The following is a 19,406-nucleotide window of genomic DNA, read 5'->3' as shown; positions in this document are numbered from 1 at the left end:
AAATGCCAAAAATATGTGCAATGTTCTGTTTACTGCTTAATTATCCGAAAAATAGATTATTTTAAGGAAGTCTTGTTTCTTTCCCCCCTCTCTCTTCAGGTCTTAAATATGCAGCTTGCAGATGGCGGACAAGGAGAGGTCCCCGTTGATGAAAACAAACTCCATGGTAAACCTGATAAAACCTTGCGCTTTTCCCTCTGCAGTGATAATCTGGAAGGAATATCTGAAGGTGAAGGGCTACTTAAGTCTTGAAGAAGTTTTGTGTCGTCCCCCCCCTTTTTTTTCCCCTCTTAACTATAAAAGGAACTTCTGTTAAACACAGCATGTCATCTGTGCTGTTTGGAAGACTGTGCTTGTTATTTTACCCTGAGACCCTGTCTTTTCTCTTAGCCATTCAAAGGAAAAAGTCTGGAGCTAAATTTTGACCTGCAAAGGCATAACTGAGTCTGAGAACTAGGAAGAAAAAAAACTTAAGTGTCTTTAGAAAGAGAAAACAAAGGGATTTTTTGTTTTTTAAACTTAAGTGCAGTACTAATTATTAAGATAATCTAACTTAGCTCTAAACTTAGGCTTCTCAGACTTATTTTTCATCATGTTTTAATAACCTGTTGCATATCTCAGAATGGTTTCCGGACTCCGGACAACTTCTTTATATGAACCTCAGACACAACAAAGCACGGGTTTATTTGTGGTATTGAAGAGGTTTGTACAGATCACTCAGCATGCATTATTTTGTGTAACCCATAATTTAGTTTTTGCTCTCTCTCTCCTCAAAATAAGAAAACAAATTCACGGGCCGGTGAACAAATTAATGGCAAAGCCTTCATTGACTTTTTAGTTACAGTTAAGTACAGTAATGGTGAGATTCCAGCTGTTTCTGGTAATGGATTTGTAGATTATTGTAATTAGTATGGTACTCTAAACATGAGAAGTACAAATCACAGTGCAGGTTAAGTATCTATAGAATAGGGATCAAGAGTAGAGCAAATGTACATTTAGTTCATCAGCTCAGTGTTTTATATTGGAACTGCTACTTCATTTCTTTTCATCTTTCTAGTTAATTGTGTCCTGGATTGTTAATGCTGTATATTTAGGAACTGTTATTCCAATTAGATTTACAGTAAAATCTGTTTTCGCAGGTCCTTCAAATCGCTCCAACTCTGTGTCATCTTTGGATTTAGAAGGGGAGTCTGTGTCAGAGCTTGGCGCAGGCCCCTCTGGGAGCAATGGGGTTGAAGCTCTGCAGCTGTTAGAGCACGAACAAGGCAAGTGCAGATTCCCTAATACAAGTGCCCGAGGTGCTGTAGGTGGTAAAGCCAAAGTTCTGTGGAAAAAGGTTGAAAAATTGGCTAGTTCAGGAAAAAATAAGTGTTTTCCTTGTGCAATCACTTTTGCGTTTATTTATGGGTTTGTTTGTTTGTTTTTCTCCTAGAAATATTTCTTGTAATCCATTGCTAGGAAAAGGAAATTGCATGGGATTTTGAGGCTTAAGTCCTTTATAGGAAACTGCTTGTGAAGTTTTCCTTGATACCAAGTTTTTTCCCTTCAAGGAGTAGGGTGATCTGGATTGGAGTAGTCTTAAAGCATCTAGCTAGTTTCCTGTTTAATATATATTCGTCAAATGCTAGATCAGGTTGCCCAAACAGGTTGTGGTGTCTCAACTTTGGAGATATTCAAAACATGACTGGACATGACCATGACCAACCTGCTGTAACTGACCCTGTTTTGAGCAGGGGGGTTGGACTTGAATGATCTCTGGAGGCCTCAGCTTTTCTGCGATAAGTTCATCTTACAGGAATTGTATCAGTTTCTTGATGGTGTGCTAAATTTTATTCATTTTGTCTGTCAGTTTGGTTGATAGGTCACCATGTGTGGTTCTAAGATTTTTCTTCTTATGTCTCAAATGCACTTAAAAACCGTTTTCGGCTAGCATCCCTTGAATAGTATAACAGTGCTTTACAGGCCTTACTTTAAAACACTGCCTTACCTGACAGAATTAGGGGGTTGTTTGGTTTGTTTTTCCTATTTTCAATCAGAAGTAATTGGAGAAGCCTTTTAAAAAAAAAATGAGAACTTTTTATTTTTACATAGCCACAACTCAGGATAATCTTGATGACAAGCTCCGTAAATTTGAAATCCGTGATATGATGGGGTTGACTGATGACAGAGACATATCAGAAACTGTGAGCGAAACTTGGAGTACGGATGTCTTGGGAAGTGACTTTGATCCAAATATTGATGAAGACCGTTTGCAAGAAATAGCAGGTAACTTGGTGGTGCACCTGGTACGTTAAAATGCTTCGTGCTTGCTCTAAAATAGTGAGGCTGCAGTGCCCTCCTCCCTTTCTGAGCAGGTGTGTTTTCATTAATTAAACAGGAGCTTCTCTGTAGGAGAATTTTGTGTGCGTGACCTGTATTGTATTTGGTTGCTCATATCTGTCTTTTCAACATTGTCTTTCATGATTACTTTATTAAGGACACTTAAAACATGTTCTTATTTTTCTCTCTTATTAGAGCTGTCTTCAGGAAGCCTATATCTAGCTATACGCTTCGGCTTTACTTTTGCAGGTGCAGCTGCAGAGAACATGCTAGGCAGCTTGCTGTGTTTACCAGGTTCAGGATCCGTGTTGCTTGATCCCTGCACAGGTTCAACCATATCAGAAACCACAAGTGAGGCCTGGAGTGTGGAAGTATTACCAAGTGATTCAGGTCAGAATCGTGCAGTTTTTTGCTTATTTCTTTAGCGTGAATCAAGACTCTTTCAGAGGCATATAATGCAAAGCAGCAATCTCTTTCTCCAAGAAATTATTGTCCTAGGGTTAAGTTAGTGTTTGTGAATACTTACAGTATTAAAAGAACAAACTGTTCCTAGGCAGAGAGAAGATGGAAAGCGTTGTAAGAGAGTTACGTTGCTTAAGAAATCACAGTTTACTTGGGTTAATGAAGACTCGGCTGCATACTGTTGTCTCTAAGAAATACAATGCTTAAAAGAGTAAAAACTTCTTAGAATGCCCATGCAGATAGAGCATGGCTATCTGTGCAGAGTCCTGACTTCTGTGTAGGGAGAAAACTCCTGCGGAAGCGGTTGCGGTAGCTTAGAACTTAATATACGAAATGAACACGTACCCCCATTCCCCCATATTACGGGAGCATGGCATTGAGTAATGATACTTTTTCTCTCTGCTCTCTGTTGTCTCCCTTTTGTAGAGGCCCCAGACTTAAAACAGGAGGAGAGGCTACAAGAACTGGAAAGCTGTTCTGGGCTGGGTAGCACATCTGATGACACAGATGTAAGGGAGGTCAGCTCTCGACCCAGTACACCAGGCCTCAGCGTTGTATCAGGTGTGTCTAATTGCCTCTGAAAACACAATGCAGTATTAGAACATGATCAGCATCTGCTTCGCTGCATTTGCTTTAGTTATACATAATTTCACTCACAAAATAACTTTTTGCACTCATTCTGGAATTTTCAAAGCAGTAATTCTTTGTTCATCTTACAGAAGAAATAAAAAAGGCAGCAGAGCATGAAATACTCTGTGCTACAATAGCAATGGTGTTGATTTGGAAGAAACTCCTAACTTTCTTGCATTTAGTTTATTATCACAACTTTTTTTTATTTAAGTAAATCAGCATATATCTATTTCAGTTCTTAGTTTTCTGCAAAATACTTAGCAGAGTGAACCATCTTTCTAACGCCCATTGGCAAAGTGTATTCATGGCTGTGTTAAAACAGCTGAAGATGTAGAGCAGAAATAAAATGTTATTTTAGGAGTATAGAAATTCAGAATGAAATGTCTCTAGGTGCTACTGTGAGTTAGGACTTGATTATTGCAGTGTTCACCAAACATATTAACAGCTTCAGGATTTTGCTTCCCTTTTCTCTGAAAGACTATTACAGATCCTTCTTTTGTTATGTGTAAGGTATTAGTGCAACATCTGAAGATATTCCTAATAAGATTGAGGATCTCAGGTCCGAATGTAGCTCTGACTTTGGGGGAAAAGATTCTGTGACAAGTCCTGACATGGATGAAACGGCCCACGGTAAGTAAGTTACTTACCTGGAAATGAGAATCAGAATCTCTGATAACTGAGCTCTCACAACATTGCTTAAAATGACATTTGTAGAATCCTTAAATTTTACAATTTCTCCCAATTTCAAAGTTCTGGTGGCTAAGCTTAACATTTTCCTTATTTGCTAGCACTGTATTTGTTTGACAAAGAGACTCCAGTATTTCATAGTACTAGAGCTTGAGTACTAGATCTAAGATCACCTTTTCTTAATTTGGTTTGATTAAATTGACTGTCCTCTTGTGCTTTGGAATTGGTCCACTCCTCAAGATTTCCCTACTTTTTGTGATGTAATTCTTTGATCATTTCACCATACTCCAGAGATCTTTCCATATAAGAGTCTCTTTAAAACTACTTTCTAATGTAAGTTTGTAAACTTTTGTTGCTGAGGGCTGTTTTTCCAATGTCCCTTATGTTGTAGTTCTTGTTACAATGCTAACTTTTTTTTTTTCTATATTTCAGGAGCCAGTCAGTTGACATCTCCTCCTTCTCAGACAGATTCTTTGCTTGCACTGTTTGACCCTCTGTCATCAAATGAGGGTGAGTTGTAAAGAATAAGCTTTTTTAAAAAAAAATAGGTATTATCGATGCTTCTGTGTTAGTATCAGCTAATTTGGAAGAATCTTAAAAGAAATGTGTGTGGCTTCTTTTATGCTTATGACCTCAGGTGTATCAGCTGTAGTAAGGCCTAAAGTACACTATGCAAGACCCTCTCACCCGCCACCAGATCCACCAATCTTGGAAGGAGCTATGGGAGGTAATGAGGCCCGATTACCAAACTTTGGGTCTCACAGTTTAATTCCAACTGATTTAGAAGCGTTCAAGCAGAGGCATTCTTATCCAGAGAGGCTAGTCCGCAGTAGGAGTTCAGATATAGTATCATCCGTTCGGAGACCTATGAGTGATCCTGGCTGGAACAGACGTGCTGGTAATGAGGAGAGGGAGCTTCCTATGCCAACCACCAACACTGGAGCGGCTGTTCTGGTGGCTGCATCTCAGTCATCGTCTTCGTCTCCCAGTAAAGACTCCTCTAGGGGAGAGGTAAGGCTTCTATTTATCATTTTATTTTTTACTGGCATGCCCACTTTAATTATGCATCTAATGCCAGAAAGCTGGTATTACATATGTTTAGCATTATATTTAGAATTACAGTGCACTTCTGTTACCTTTTAAATGTTGGCCAATGATGTTTCACAAGCTAAAGCTACAGGTGTTCAGAGTGGCTTAAATGAATCTGGCTTCTCTTAAATTTACTGGATGAGCTCTACTTGATTTGGTGGGACTTCAGAAATAGATTTGTTGTAGTGTTTAAAATGCTGCAGCATCCTGAAAAGTAATTTTCTTTGAAAAAGAAATACGTGAAATCTAAGTTTCTTCCTGTCTTTGGTTTTGCATTTATAGGCTGCCCTCTTCAGGAGGGATATTTCTAACTTAATCTGCTATGGCTTTCTGTGCTCTGCTGTAGTTCTGGTTTTACAGTCGACGTGGCATAACCTGACGTCGAGGAGAAATTTTGTCTTTACACTTGATACAGTAGGTGCTCAAATGTAGACTCTGTCCTTCTACAGATTGAAGAACGAAAAGACAGTGATGATGAGAAGTCTGACAGAAACAAGCCCTGGTGGAGGAAACGTTTTGTGTCTGCCATGCCCAAAGGTAGAATCATGTCCATCTGGTTTTGGTACTTCAGTAAGAGCGCACGCTGCCTTTATTATATCTTCAGTCGCTTTAACGTAAAGTTTTTACAGTTCCACTTTGAAAAGCTGACCAGTGTGATGTAGATTTGTTACAGAGTAATAGTTGTCCTGTTTAATTTTGAGAAATAAAGGATTCTTATTTACAGAATTGCAAGTGTTGCAGTAAAGAGAGAATTACTGAAATACAAAGTATGCAGTACCTATAAAGAGGTGCGTAAGCTGAAGTGAATTTGATTAGACATTGTGTTATCTTAATCATTTGGTAACCTTGGAATCCTTATGTGAGGCCAGTCCTGTCATAGTGGTATGGTATTAACTTCACTGCAGCTTCACTGAGAACTAGTCTTAAATCTTTACGGATGGTAGCGTGCTAGTTGAAGGGTCTTGATAACTTAGGATATCTCTTGTAACACAGCATGAATGGAAATTAGACTTTGGCTATTTACAAAGTAAAGCTTGTTCGAGATAATAGTTGGCTTTCATGTTATGAATAATGGCAACTGGGGATGGAACGATGTGTGCAAAGTTAGATATTCTTGCCTTGTTTTAAAACAGACTTTCAGTTAGAAAAGAGCCGATGTAATCCTTGCAGTCTCTGTGTGACTTTAGATAACGATATAGTATTTTAATACCACTTTGTTTGCTTTCCCATTTCACAACGTGCTGTCTTTGCATCTTCTCCCTGAACTTACTAGTGGGAAGGAGTTGTCAGAAAAGATTCATGTCATTATGACCAACATTTGAGTTAGGACTATTGGCTAAACTAAAGTATCGATAGATACGTAAATAAAAAGGGGAAGCTACCCGACTCCCTTTCCTGGTAACTGCCTGGAGCGTACTGTACCTGGAAGGCAAAACTGTTCTGCCTGGCTCATGGTAGCATGTCTGTTAAAGGTAGAGCTTACTACGTATGATGACGGTACAGTTCTGCTCCGCCTCATAGATAGGCTTATGCTTTTATTGAAGTTTATTTGATGACAAACTTCTGCATTAGCTACTTTCTTAAAGTTTCTTCAATCTGACCATTATCTCAGAATAGTCTTTGATAGGGTACCTTGCATTTTCAGCTCCTATTCCATTTAGAAAGAAAGAAAAACAAGAAAAAGACAAAGATGACATGGTGCCTGACAGATACGCAACACTTCAAGGTATGTGAATAATACCATCATAGTAATTTTCTCTCATAACGTGCCCTCTAGAGTTCCAGAGTGCCCACCAGGTGTCTATTTACAGAAAGGTATATGCTATTGTAGTTAATGTTCACAAGTGGCTTCCTGAATGAGAAAGTGGATAAAGACTTCTTGCCTTGAAGACTGTTTTTAAGTTGTCTTGCTTCTGTCAGTATGTATAGTACTGGATTCTCCAGTCAAGTCTTCGCTGCTTTCGGCCCCCCCCCCCATTATGAAGCTCATGTCCTTATCATAGCTGAGCTGTAAGGGTAGCTGCAGACACGTTCCTGTAATAATTACTTAAGTGCTAAATTAAACATGATTTGAACCTGGGTGTTTAGTTTTCTGTTTGCCTAATCATTTCTAGAAGTCTTCAAATATACAAGAACCATTTGTGTATACAGTATAAATATGCTAAGGATCTGACTTTATTTTTTCACTTTCATTGTACTTTTTTTTTGCTGCTTTTGCTTCAGACTTTATAAATAGATTTGAATTGTGGCTACATGGAACACAAGCAGCTATTTGTTTGATGTGGCTAAAAACAGAGTCCAAATGGCTAGGTCTAAATTTTCGTATTTGCTTTTAGTTGGCACAATACAAGGTTAACTCCTGTTGTTTTTAATGGTCTCTTCAGACGATCCCAGCCCAAGGCTCAGCGCACAGGCGCAAGCTGCAGAGGACATTCTGGACAAATACAGGAATGCAATTAAGCGAGCCAGTCCTAGTGAAGGAGCCATCGTGAACTACGATGGAGCAGGTAAGAACCTGGCTTTTATAATCGTCACCAACATAGTTTCTCCTCCTTAAAGATAAAACCACTTCAGTGTTCTAGACCAATGTTAGTACTAACAGCCGAACAATGTGAGCTCTAAACCACAGATTATTTGAGAAATGTTCTTGGAACAGTCCCTCAGAGACTGGGAATTAAATCAGTATTCCCAAGGACAGCTCTTTCGTATTGCCATTGAGGTGGTGGTTTGTTAATAGCACATCTCGTACCAGTTGTTTGGTTTGGTTTGTTTTTTTAATGGATACTGAAGAAGTATATTGCCTTCCAGAACTCATGCAATTTCTTCTTAGTGACTTGTAGATTATATATTTTTAATATACTTTTTTCACTTATTTGGAACAAGTTGTTTTATTTGCTGTCTCCTTCTCACCCCCCCCCCCCCAGACCTTAGAATAGCAAGAAGAAAATAGAGAATATTAGTCTAGTTTCTTCTTCTGACTGCTCTCTCCAAGTGTAATTTTGGCTTTTTCATTTCCATAGAGGCTATCGGGGATGGGGAGAGTATGCATGACTCTCCACGTGATGAAGCTTTGCAAAACATGTCTGCAGATGATCTCCCAGACTCTGCAAGTCAAGTAGCACAGCCACAAAGTTCTGCTTTCTCCTATAGGTAAATACATTTGCAGGTTTAATCTTACTCACAATGTAGAACTGAAGCCATGTGATCGGTTCCCACAAAAATCTTAATATGGATTAATTGTGAACTTTTACGTGTTTTTAGTTTTAAGCATCTCAAACTGACATATTTCTGCTGACAAAGGGGGGATATTGTAACCTGAGAGAACAGAGCAGTTCAGCGTTAGGAAAATTCTTTTGAAATTGGTCTAGGTGCTATATCAAAAGAACTGATGTTCTAAAGTCTTGACAACATTGGTGTATTAAAATTATGTTAAATAACTTTTAGACAGTATTAAAACAAACAAACAAAAAACCCCAAAAGTAAAGACTGCTTATTGAAGAAGCAGACCTTGCGGCAGCTTTGTTAAGAAAATATTTTTCTTCTTTAAGGGATGCGAAGAAGAAATTGAGATTGGCTCTTTGTTCAGCAGATTCAGTTGCCTTCCCGATGTTGACACATTCAACAAGGAATGGTCTGCCAGATCACACAGACCCTGAAGGTGAATGTTCTTTATGCATACAGATATTTTGTATTGTATGTGCCTCTTCTTTTCCCCCATCCAACAGCACGTGTACTGCACCATTAATGGTAACTTCTGTTTGGCATAGATATAGAAGGCATAGGCCGCCCATTGCCCCCCAAAATGTTTTCTTTCTTACTCTGCAAACCAACCTGCCAACTAAATCTGGTTTAATTTTTTTGTAATGAAGCATCTCAGATATAGTGCAGGCAGAGCCTGAAGCTGTAGAATAGACTCTCAAAATACATGTGCTGTTGGGAATTGTGCTACAGTACTAATAGAGTAACTTGAATGGTTTACTGAGTCTTTACGTTGACTTAGTATGTGTGTCTTGTGTTTGTATCCCTCCATTCATTTTAGGTTTATTTGCAGATAGGTGAATTTGTCACCTTATCTAGTCCTCTTCATATTTCAGAATGGTTCTTAATACTAAATAAGATAGCGATATGAAAACTTATCCCTTGATATCTGGAAAATTCAAAAAGACTTATAAAATTGTTCTTAAAATAACATTTATTGCCTAATGTACAGAAGGTTTGGTTTAAACTGTTACTTGTTTCCCATGGAATCATAGAATGGTGTGGGTTGGAAGGGACCTTCAAGGTCATCTGGTTCCAGCCATGGAACCATGGGCAGGGACAGCTTCCCCCAGACCAGGCTGCTCAAAGCCCCGTCCAGCCTGGCCTTGAGCACTGCCAGGGATGGGGCATCCACAGCTTCTCTGGGCAGCCTGTGCCCGTGCCTTGCACCCTCGCAGTGAAGAGTTTCTTCCTTATATCTAGTTTAAATCTGCCCTCTTTCAGTTTAAAGCCATTCCCCCTTCTCCTATCACTACAGGCCCTTGTAAAGAGTCCCTCTCCAGCTTTCCTGTAGGCCCCCTTCAGGTACTGGAAGTCTGTGGTAAGGTCTCCCCAGAGCCTTCTCTTCTCCAGGCTGAACAACCCCAACTCTCGCAGCCTGTCCTCGTAGGAGAGGTGCTCCAGGCCTCTGAGCATCTTCATGGCCTCCTCTGGACTCACTCCAACATATTCAAAACCAGTTTTCTTTTCATCGTGCCTATATTTCTTTTCCTTAACAATTTTCCTCTGTTCTTTATTAGATAATGAAATTGTGTGCTTCTTGAAAGTTCAGCTAGCTGAAGCTATTAACCTCCAAGACAAGAACTTGATGGCCCAGCTGCAAGAGACAATGCGATGTGTAAGCCGCTTTGATAACAGGACCTGTCGAAAGCTGCTGGCATCTATTGCGGAGGACTATAGGTAGTTTGTTCACTGTCTTATTATTAATGGGTTTCCAAATACATATATTTATTCACTAGCAGTTTGGAGATCCCTTTTGGTTTAAATTGTACTTTACCAAATCAGGTTTTTACAGCTCTGCTTCCCCACAAAATGGTGGAATTGTTTCACCTGTCTGCAAATGGCTTAAAAAAGCTTGGACCTTAAGTCAGTTCAGATAGTAATGAACTCAGGTTAAATCAACTTGTGGCTAATGTTCAGCTGTACCACACAAGAGGTGCTGTTTGGAACTTGCTGTAGTCTAGCGTTCTGGAGTGCTGCAAGGGCAGTGAATTCAGTCATAGAAATCTGCATAAGATGGAACTTCCTAATTTGAGTGTTACCTTTGTTTTAAAAACAACAGGTTAAAGATTCCCGTTGCACAACAACTTAACAGTTTATAAAGCTATTAGCCTCTATCTTTATTATGAATCTAATGTGGAGCACTCTTTATTTTAGGAAAAGAGCTCCATATATTGCCTATTTAACTCGATGTCGCCAAGGCCTGCAAACGACACAAGCGCACTTGGAAAGGCTGTTGCAAAGAGTTCTGCGAGATAAAGAAGTGGCCAACAGATACTTCACTACTGTATGTGTGAGGTTACTGCTAGAGAGTAAAGAAAAGAAAATAAGGGAGTTTATTCAAGGTAAGATTAATGCAGACTGTGGAATGTTTATATTCCTTTACTCCATATTTAGATGCTGGCTTGGGTTAATGTTTTAAAATACAGCTTCTGATCTGAGGAGCAGATTCCTAAAACGGTTTTCATTTCAGCTGGTGAATTAATGGCTCAAATAGACAGATTACTGTGACTTAACAGTATGTTGTGGCAGCTAAGCCACAGTAACTGTCTGCATTTTTCATGGGCTAAGAGAATGAAGGTAATTTGACCTCACTTGGCCTAAAAAGTTACGCTAAATCATGTTATCTAGCATCTGCCCCATGGAAGAAGCATGAATACTATTAATTATTTTAGATCTACTGATAAATGATAAATTAAGTTGCAGCCTTCAGCCCTCAGTACAGAACCTGTGGTTGTACCTTGGAAGATATGGGCAATAGTAGTAGTATGAATCAAATGAATCAAAGATTCAAAAATATCGTAGCATAAGGGATATCGGCACCAGGAAGATAACTCTCTCCAAACAGAGTCACTTAAAACAAACTATTTCTATGTCCTCTATGCACATACCTGACTTAATGAAGTACATAAGAAATTTGGAGTCAGTGCTTGCTCCTGGAGCATATAGAGCTGCATATTAAATGTGCCTGAATAGGCTGGAAATAATAGGAGAACTTATATCTACTGGGATTAAAGTTCTGGTAATAAGCTTCAGTGACCCAGGGAGGAGTTAAAGCCCTTTCATTGGACAGAAAGGAGACAGCTATTTCTGGATGATCTAAAAGAGAAATTGGCAACTGTGGCGTTTAGGCTGCTGGCAGATGTGAGTGGCAGTTGTCTTCTGGTGCAGAGTGCTATAAATATGAAGCCGATGAATGGCCAGTGATTTGGTCATGCTGCATTAACTTGGCTGCATCACTCATTCTGTATTTTGTAGAGAAATACGAACGTTGCAACTATGCATACTTAATAAAGGCAGGAGTAGGAAATGGTACACATGCGTTTTCTTGCTATCTTCCCCTCGCCCCTTTCAGCATCTGACAGCTTTGCGTGTGCTGGTTCCTACCAGTGAGTGTTCTAGTGATTGTTCTGGGTGTTAGCTCTGTGGGTGGCTGGAAAGGAGGCACAAGAACTGGTACTGCAGAGGAAGTGATTAACACAGTATCAAGTAGAGGTTTTGACCATATGCTTTGCTAAATGTGTTCAATATGCTTTTCCTTTAATTCCTCCATTTATTTCAAGTGTTCGTGCTTGCATTTCCCCTGCTGGGGCATGGGCAAAACAGAGCCTCAGTGCTGCCTGGCAAGAAGTCTGAAGTAGATTCTGGGCTCTTCTTTCCAGAAAAACCTATCAGAAATAATGTTTTTTACTTAACTGAATGTTCTCCCTCTTTTTACCGTTTATCAGATTTCCAGAAACTCACAGCAGCAGATGATAAAACAGCCCAAGTTGAGGATTTTCTCCAGTTCTTATATGGGGCTATGGCTCAGGATGCCATATGGCAGAATGCCAGTGAAGAACAGCTTCAGGATGCACAATTAGCTATAGAACGCAGTGTGATGAATCGTATTTTCAAACTCGCATTCTACCCTAATCAGGATGGAGATATTTTGCGTGACCAGTAAGTTAATGTAATTTGAAGTACCTGGTTTCTCTTTTGCAGTTGGTGCAGATGGAAGCTCTGCAGTCTTCATGTGACAGACTTGACTAAGTCAGCCATGCCATACAAACTCATGTTTTCTTTCAGAACATTTTGTCAAAGAACAAGGAAGTGCTTTAGCATCATGTGCAAAAGTTTGTGTTTGCAACAAACTGCTAGAACAAAACCAAATTGTAAATGTAATGACTTGGGATACAGACTTTTAGATCTGCAAGTATGTATGCTGAGAGAATGATCAAAATCTGCTTCGGGACTCTTTCTGTTTTCATACAGTATTTTCCATGCATTTGGGGTTTTTGGGTTTTGTGTTCTAGAACACATGCTGTTTGAATGCTCTTCTGGCTGCGCGATTGTACTTGATTGTATGGCAAAATCCTCTGCACCTCTCATTGACCTAGTGTCCATCAGCTGTAGGACCATCATGACTATATACGTTCCTGAAGTAGTATTCTTGTAGTATCAAGCTTAAAGCTAGTGGGAAACCCCAGGGGACTACTGGCTGGCTGCTGCTTACTTTTCACTCTTGTCTTTTGTGTTTGTTTTCAGGGTCCTTCATGAGCACATACAGAGGTTATCTAAAGTAGTGACTGCAAACCACAAAGCACTTCAGATACCTGAGGTAACAACTTCTCCTTTCCTTCACTTTCGTATGTGCGTCGGGGTGCTCGGTTTCGATTCTGTTTGGGATGGGGAGAGGGTTGTTTTGTTTTACACTTAGAAGCATTGCTTTTCTGTATGTGACAGCTGAAATACCCTGCAGGAAAAACATGCTGTACCCATGCTTTGGTGCCTTCCACTGACTGATCCTTCCAAATCCATTTTTTTTCTGATTTTGCCACCTCTGTCCTGATAGTAGGATTTAAGAACTAATACTACACTGCACTAAGGTGTAGTAACTTTCTGATAATTTGCTTCAAAAGACAAGATTTGAATCCTTTGTGCTTCTAATGTGATTCATGTGCCATAGCTGTGGTTTACAGCTGTCAAGTTACCTTCCTGAACTGGCCAGAATTAATGGAACCTTGCAGATCTGTGAATTTGCCCAGTGCTTTCACTTTTCTCATGGTTAATAGGATAACTATAAGCAGGTTGGTAGGCTGAAGAAGTCTGTCAGAGGCTGGATGTTTGCAGCTTTCCTAGTTCTCGATTCAGCACTTGAACTGTATGACTCAGAATGGTGAGTCTTCACAAAGCTGCTGATACAGAGGACTGAGACATGCAGCTCTACCTTAATTTGAAACAGTGTGCTGGAGAAGTCAGGGAGAAGTGCTGGCTAATTATCTTAGTTACACACAGAGTGCTGGCTCCTTGTAGTTTTTTATTGTAACACAGCAGGAACCACCTTCATTGTGAGTGTAATGTAGCCACCTTGACTTAAAGCTTCCCAGTTCTCTGGAGCCTTGCTCCTGCCTGCAGGTCTCTAGTACTTCGGATCCTCTGTGGTGCACAGCAGTAGCTTGGACAAACAAGAACTGGCAGCGTGTTGGTTTTTTTCTAGGTGTATCTCCGGGAGGCACCGTGGCCATCTGCACAGTCTGAAATCCGCACAATAAGCGCTTATAAAACCCCCCGAGACAAAGTACAGTGTATCCTGCGAATGTGTTCAACCATCATGAACCTGCTTAGTCTGGCAAATGAAGATTCAGTACCTGGGGCAGATGATTTTGTTCCTGTTCTGGTCTTTGTCCTCATAAAGGTGAGTTCTTTTGCAAAGATCACAAACCCCAGCTAATTCTTGTAATAAACAAGCAAATTTTAGGAAGAAAAATAATGCATTTGGGTAACTGGGAGCATGCTGGACTCAAAACCCGATCTAATTCAGCAGGTTTAAATAGAAACATCAGCAATGTGATCACAGTTACGGTTTTTGAATCCAATCAAACTTTGCACTTGGAACCAAGGAAATAGGGGTGCAGGCGTCGTGTGTGGAGTGGGGGTTTTTTGACGTGTGTCCACCAGCATCTGTCATCTGTGCCTGCTTAATGTTGTCCTCTTTCAGGACCAAGATCCACACTAGGACTGACTTGCATTGCGTTGCTGACCTTTTGTGACATACGAGTGTTAGGAGAATGGTCTGTCATATATAAGATGCTAAAACAACAGGCTTTTCCATGTGTTGAAATCCTTGATGACTTTTATAGATTCTGCCAGCGTTACCCTTCTTTCTCTTGGCCTGCTAGTCGTTTTTCCTTGCTGGAAAAACGCTCCTTTCATCAAGGCTGATGCATTCTGAGTGTGCGAAATGGGCAAGCAGTCACGACCCCACAGATACGTTACGTGATCGTGTATTATGAATGTGTGAGGATCACTGTACACAAAGAATTGTATTTCTGTTCTGTATCTTGTAATGTTTTATGTTTAGCTTTGCAAACAAGCTGTGAGTATCTCTTTCTTCTTTAACCCTCAGGCAAATCCACCTTGCTTGCTGTCCACTGTTCAGTACATTAGTAGTTTCTACGCCAACTGTTTATCTGGAGAGGAATCATACTGGTGGATGCAGTTCACAGCAGCAGTTGAATTCATTAAAACTATTGATGATCGCAAGTAACTCAAACAGCACGTGCATGGGCAGACTGTTAGCAGAAGAAGAGTATATAAGAATGTACAACAGCTGCAAAAGCTGGAGAAGAGACTTTCCTTGTATAATACTGTACAGAATTGAGGCATTTTAAAACACACCTTTACTAATCAAATTAATTTAACAGATTTTCCTCTTCTCTTTTGGTTGCGTTTTTCTCCCCTATGGATACTGGCACTGCAAAAGGGACCACTGTTTTCAGGTATTTTTGAATCTCAAAACATGCAGAAAATTCTTCATGCTTTTTCCGCCACCCCTCTTCCCGAATTCTTACTCACGTGAATAATTCACTTCATTTAATTTCTAATAGAAAACTGAAACAAGAAGAATCAGGGCAACCACTTAGTATACTTTCTAGCTTAACACACCTTTTATTAATAAAACACCAGCCACACCGACAGTTTGTAGTAGCCGACAGTAGTTATCAATTGTATTTCACCTAAATCTAAAATCTGAGAGGACAGTGTAAATATTATATACCTATATTTAATGCATTGCAATTATCTTTGGACTCATTATCATTTGAATAAACAAGCAAAAGCCTCTCTGACCTCTAACAGGTTGTGACATACTGTGTTTTGGTAATGAAAGGACTTCCTCGAAAGGTTAAGATTAAAAAAGGGCAAACTGAACTATTTATTAAAATGTAATTAAGATTACTGAAATTTCTAAAACTGGAATTTATAGCAGACAGGGCTTATTAGATAGCTAAACACTTTTTGGCTATAGGGCATTAGGGTGTTAGAAAGGTTTGGATATATAGAGGAGAGGGACTGTAAGTTAAAATAGATAAGTCTAATATAAAAAAGGAGAAATAAAATACCTTACTGTAATATTTTTTCTGAAATACTGTGTATACTGTACAAACCCCAAACAGAGATCCTTAACAGAACCTTGGACTGTAATATATATTTTGATTAGTGACATTAAATACATATGCCAGGGGTTTCAGTGAATGTTTTTACTAAATGTTCTTCATGTTGTCTGCTATGCAGCAGTGCAGGTTTTACTGTTCATATAAAATATTTTAAAATATAACACTGTTCTTTATGAAACATATCATGACATCAGTTCAGGGTGTTTTATAGATTTCTCACCCCACCTTTCCCTTAAACTGACAATTACCAATTTAAAGAAGTTTTTATGCACAACCCCACCTGGATTTTTCATGAGCGAAATGGTCTGAGTGATGGCCAGTGGTTGTTATCTGTATATAAGCACTTGCTGTTCTTTTTTAGCTAGAACTACAGTGAAAAAGGACAGCGAGCATTTGACTTTTTCATGTCAGTGTTATTTCTTGCTCTTCCCAGAGTGTTCATTGCACTTCTGACAGAGGGACATGTTAAGATTTGGTGTCTGTGAGTGGTAAAGAAAACAATCTTTCTCGCATTCTTCTCAAAATACGATTGCTTGGGGTTTTTTTGTGTGTGTGCGTGCATTTTGATGAACCTGTAAGCAACTAGTACTTGGGGAAAATCATTTGGTTAACTGAAATTAGAGCAATTTATGTAAAGTATCAAGTGCTTGATTTGGCTGTGCTACTTGTCAAGGCGCAATTAAAGAAACTTACTTTCTAGGACTCTAATATGTAATTCAGTATAGCATTTTTGCCAAACTAATCACAGGTGAGAGGGTGGGATGGTAACTTTTTTCTTTTCTTTATAGTCTTTCTCCTCTATTAGAGACGTGGTCGTGTGGAGGAGCAATACTCAGTAGAAACAAAATTCTTCTGATCTGCCTTACTGTGGTAACTCGGTCTGTGTAGCACTGCAATATTCTAGTTATTTAGCCTTGATGGGTTTTTGGTGCTGAACACGTGACTTCATATTGCAAGCACAGCCCTGACCAATAACACTCAGCAGCAAAGCACAAATATGCCCTTGAAGATATGGCCAAATCATATCTAAAAGCAATATAAATTTATTTATATTGAAGTGTCCTGTAATATTTAATTATTACTTGAATATCTGAGATGTTAAGACCGACGTATGAAAGTTCTTTTAGTCCTGCAGTTCGGGTTTTAGCCGAGGAGAGCATTTGTACAATCCTTAAAGGAGGCTCAAAGACCCCTAAGTTGGTGATTACCCTGTGCATTGCTTCTGTTTGCAGACTTGGCCAGCAGGATTTGATCAGCACCATCAGGTCTTTCCATTTGCTCTCCTTTAGGAGAGGAGCAAGGACCAGTTCCTTCACAATTTGTATCACTTTGTTTTTCTGCATAGAAAAATCCTTAAAAGAACTGGAGTCTTTTATTATTATTATTATTATTATTTAGTTATTTTGAAACCAGTAAGTGTTTCAGTGTGAGCCCCAGATGAGCTGAGAGTCTTCATAGCAAGATGGTCCTTTGCTTCTTTTTTTCAACCTACTCTGAAAGTCCTTTATGTAGTCTTGGTAGGTGTAGTTAGAGAATTAGGCTTTCCAAAGAATAAAAAACTTCCTGTAATATCCTTGTACTAGTCCCTGGTGTCCTGTAACATTTTGTTTTAAAATGATAAATTCCATGTATAGGAAGTGGTGTTGTTAGGTTTTGGTGTGCAATAGTAAAGGTGAAAAGGCAGCGCGCGAAGGACCAAAAGTAGCAGAACTGTTGCCAAAAGGTGCCAGCCAACCATGTCCCTGTTGTTGTAAACGTGGTGCTTTCTGTTAATTAAATTACTTCAACCACTGAAGGACGAACGGAACATTTTGGGGAAAAGGGAGGGGAGAGCGTTCATTAGTAGCAGATTGCAGTCATGGACTTAAGGCTCGGTCATTGACTTCAGCACCGGTTTGCTGGCGTGTCTGGAGGAACGGCCAAATTAAACGATGGCCTGGCTATGCTCTTAATGTTACAGAGGCGGTGGTTTCCTTTTTGGGGAGAGGAGTGAAAGGAAGGCGCTGTTTTTTTCATCCCTAGGAGATTCCTTTTTACTCCTAACCCCAAATGAGATTTCTCTTTAAAGCTTTTTTAAATCCTCTTTAAGGGGAATTGGAACGTGTATGGCCTATTAAGTATTTGAGTTTAAAAATTTTTGTTTTTAAGACCTTACACTACCAAATGCTGAATGTAACTGCCATAAATTTCAGGAAAAAAAGCCACGAACATGATCCTGTTTCCTGTAGGTGAGTTTCTGGTGAGCGCAGTGTTGGTCCGTATCGCTTGGAACCGTTCATGTTCTGTTAAGCCAAATTCTCGCAGAAGTTTGAGGACTCGCTGCCCCGTTAATGCCGAGTGGTGTGCGGAGGACGGGGGTTAGGCCAGAACCGGAGCAGCAGGAGGGGGCAGACCTGTTCAGCAGCAAAGCTTCAGGCAAGCGAAGCGCGTTTGGCGCGAGCGGGGCTTGCGCGGCCGTGCTGCGGTACAGACTGCGCGGCCTTCGGCTGGCGGCGCGACGGGAGAGCCGGAGCAGCGGGAAGCGGTGGACAAGGAGGGTGACAGCTGGTGACTTGCTTGAGCCTGTACTACTTGAGAATTAATCTCTGCTGAGTTAGTAGTGTGTGTTCTGTACCTTTTGATTGTGCTTTACCTCTATTTAAAAGCTTTGTACTGCCTCTCCTCTTTGAAACTGGTAAAGCCTTTATAAATCTAAATTAATGAGCTTGCACAGTCTTGTATACAGGAAACCCATCTTGTCTCTAACGTGATTATTAATGTATTATTCTGTAAAAACTGATTAAAAGGAGAGCAGTTTAACCGCCTGGGTTTCACGTTTCTGCCTTGTTGTAATGCCGTCAGCGGTCGCGGTGGCATTGCGAGCCCGAACCGCTTACCACTAACCCTGCATGGTTTCCATTTCCCATCGCTGCCGTGTTGCGTCTGCGGGACCTTCTTTCACGTGCCCACCAACGGCTCACGGGGAGCGTACGGTGCCGAAAAAAGAAACAAGATCCAGTAAATGGGAGGATGCACCGCTGAGCTTTTTGGTTGTTATTTCTTCTTTTTAATCATGCAGCTTGGCTGCCCTGGTAGCTTGAGTGGTGCTCTCGCACCACTAAGGTGGCTCAACTGGGATAGTGTCCGTCTTCTGCTGTGTGCTGCCTTGATTGGAGTGGTTAAGTCCCGAAGTACTACATTTCAGTCATTTCTTAAAAAAAAACGTTCATGTCGGCTACATGACAGTAGCATCTCGGCTGCTGCCACGTGTCCGCCCCGGTCCCGCCGCGTCGCCCACACGCCCCGAACGGGGCGTGTGGGCGACGCGGCGGGACCGGGGCGGGCGCGCGGCAGCGGCGTGGTGCTGCTGTGAGTTCGGTCCCCGCAGTGTTATTGACCTTGATTCTCTCTCATTTGCATCCAGCATTTTTCATCCTCTGGAATATGGTGTTTGGGGACCTTTCCATCATTAAGTGGATTTACAGCAATTTCCTTATGTGTTTTCTCCAAGGGATTCTGTTATGAGAGGCACATTAAATCTCCATT

At 40.3% G+C, this 19,406-nt stretch overlaps 1 protein-coding gene across 13 annotated transcripts in view; it reads left to right on the top strand.

The window, feature by feature from the left end:
* The window catches only part of GAPVD1 (GTPase activating protein and VPS9 domains 1), a 33,993-nt gene extending 15,346 nt beyond the window's left edge, over nt 1-18,647 (top strand). For 6 of the 13 annotated variants that reach the window (XM_082327720.1, XM_082327717.1, XM_082327719.1 and 3 more), the window contains 19 exons: nt 100-229; nt 1,140-1,265; nt 2,092-2,265; nt 2,569-2,709; nt 3,208-3,342; nt 3,922-4,041; nt 4,531-4,608; nt 4,736-5,109; nt 5,637-5,724; nt 6,833-6,913; nt 7,572-7,694; nt 8,208-8,337; nt 8,736-8,845; nt 9,966-10,125; nt 10,603-10,790; nt 12,174-12,387; nt 12,973-13,045; nt 13,925-14,122; nt 14,834-18,646. In XM_082327720.1, the coding sequence (XP_082183846.1) occupies nt 100-229; nt 1,140-1,265; nt 2,092-2,265; nt 2,569-2,709; nt 3,208-3,342; nt 3,922-4,041; nt 4,531-4,608; nt 4,736-5,109; nt 5,637-5,724; nt 6,833-6,913; nt 7,572-7,694; nt 8,208-8,337; nt 8,736-8,845; nt 9,966-10,125; nt 10,603-10,790; nt 12,174-12,387; nt 12,973-13,045; nt 13,925-14,122; nt 14,834-14,974 (2,784 nt within the window). In that variant the 3' untranslated portion in view covers nt 14,975-18,646. Of the gene's footprint in view, nt 1-99; nt 230-621; nt 1,090-1,139; nt 1,266-2,091; nt 2,266-2,568; nt 2,710-3,207; nt 3,343-3,921; nt 4,042-4,530; nt 4,609-4,735; nt 5,110-5,636; nt 5,725-6,832; nt 6,914-7,571; nt 7,695-8,207; nt 8,338-8,735; nt 8,846-9,965; nt 10,126-10,602; nt 10,791-12,173; nt 12,388-12,972; nt 13,046-13,924; nt 14,123-14,833 lie in introns of those variants that run through there. The other 7 variants (XR_014229865.1, XR_014229866.1, XR_014229867.1 and 4 more) reach the window with 7 other exon arrangements.
* Nucleotides 18,648-19,406: the final 759 nt, after the last annotated feature.

The sequence above is a fragment of the Platalea leucorodia genome, assembly GCF_965183815.1.
Source record: "Platalea leucorodia genome assembly, chromosome: 15".
In the NCBI taxonomy this organism is placed as follows: domain Eukaryota; kingdom Metazoa; phylum Chordata; class Aves; order Pelecaniformes; family Threskiornithidae; genus Platalea; species Platalea leucorodia.
Note: the sequence above shows the minus strand (reverse complement) of the source record. Positions and strands in the feature narration are given on the sequence as shown.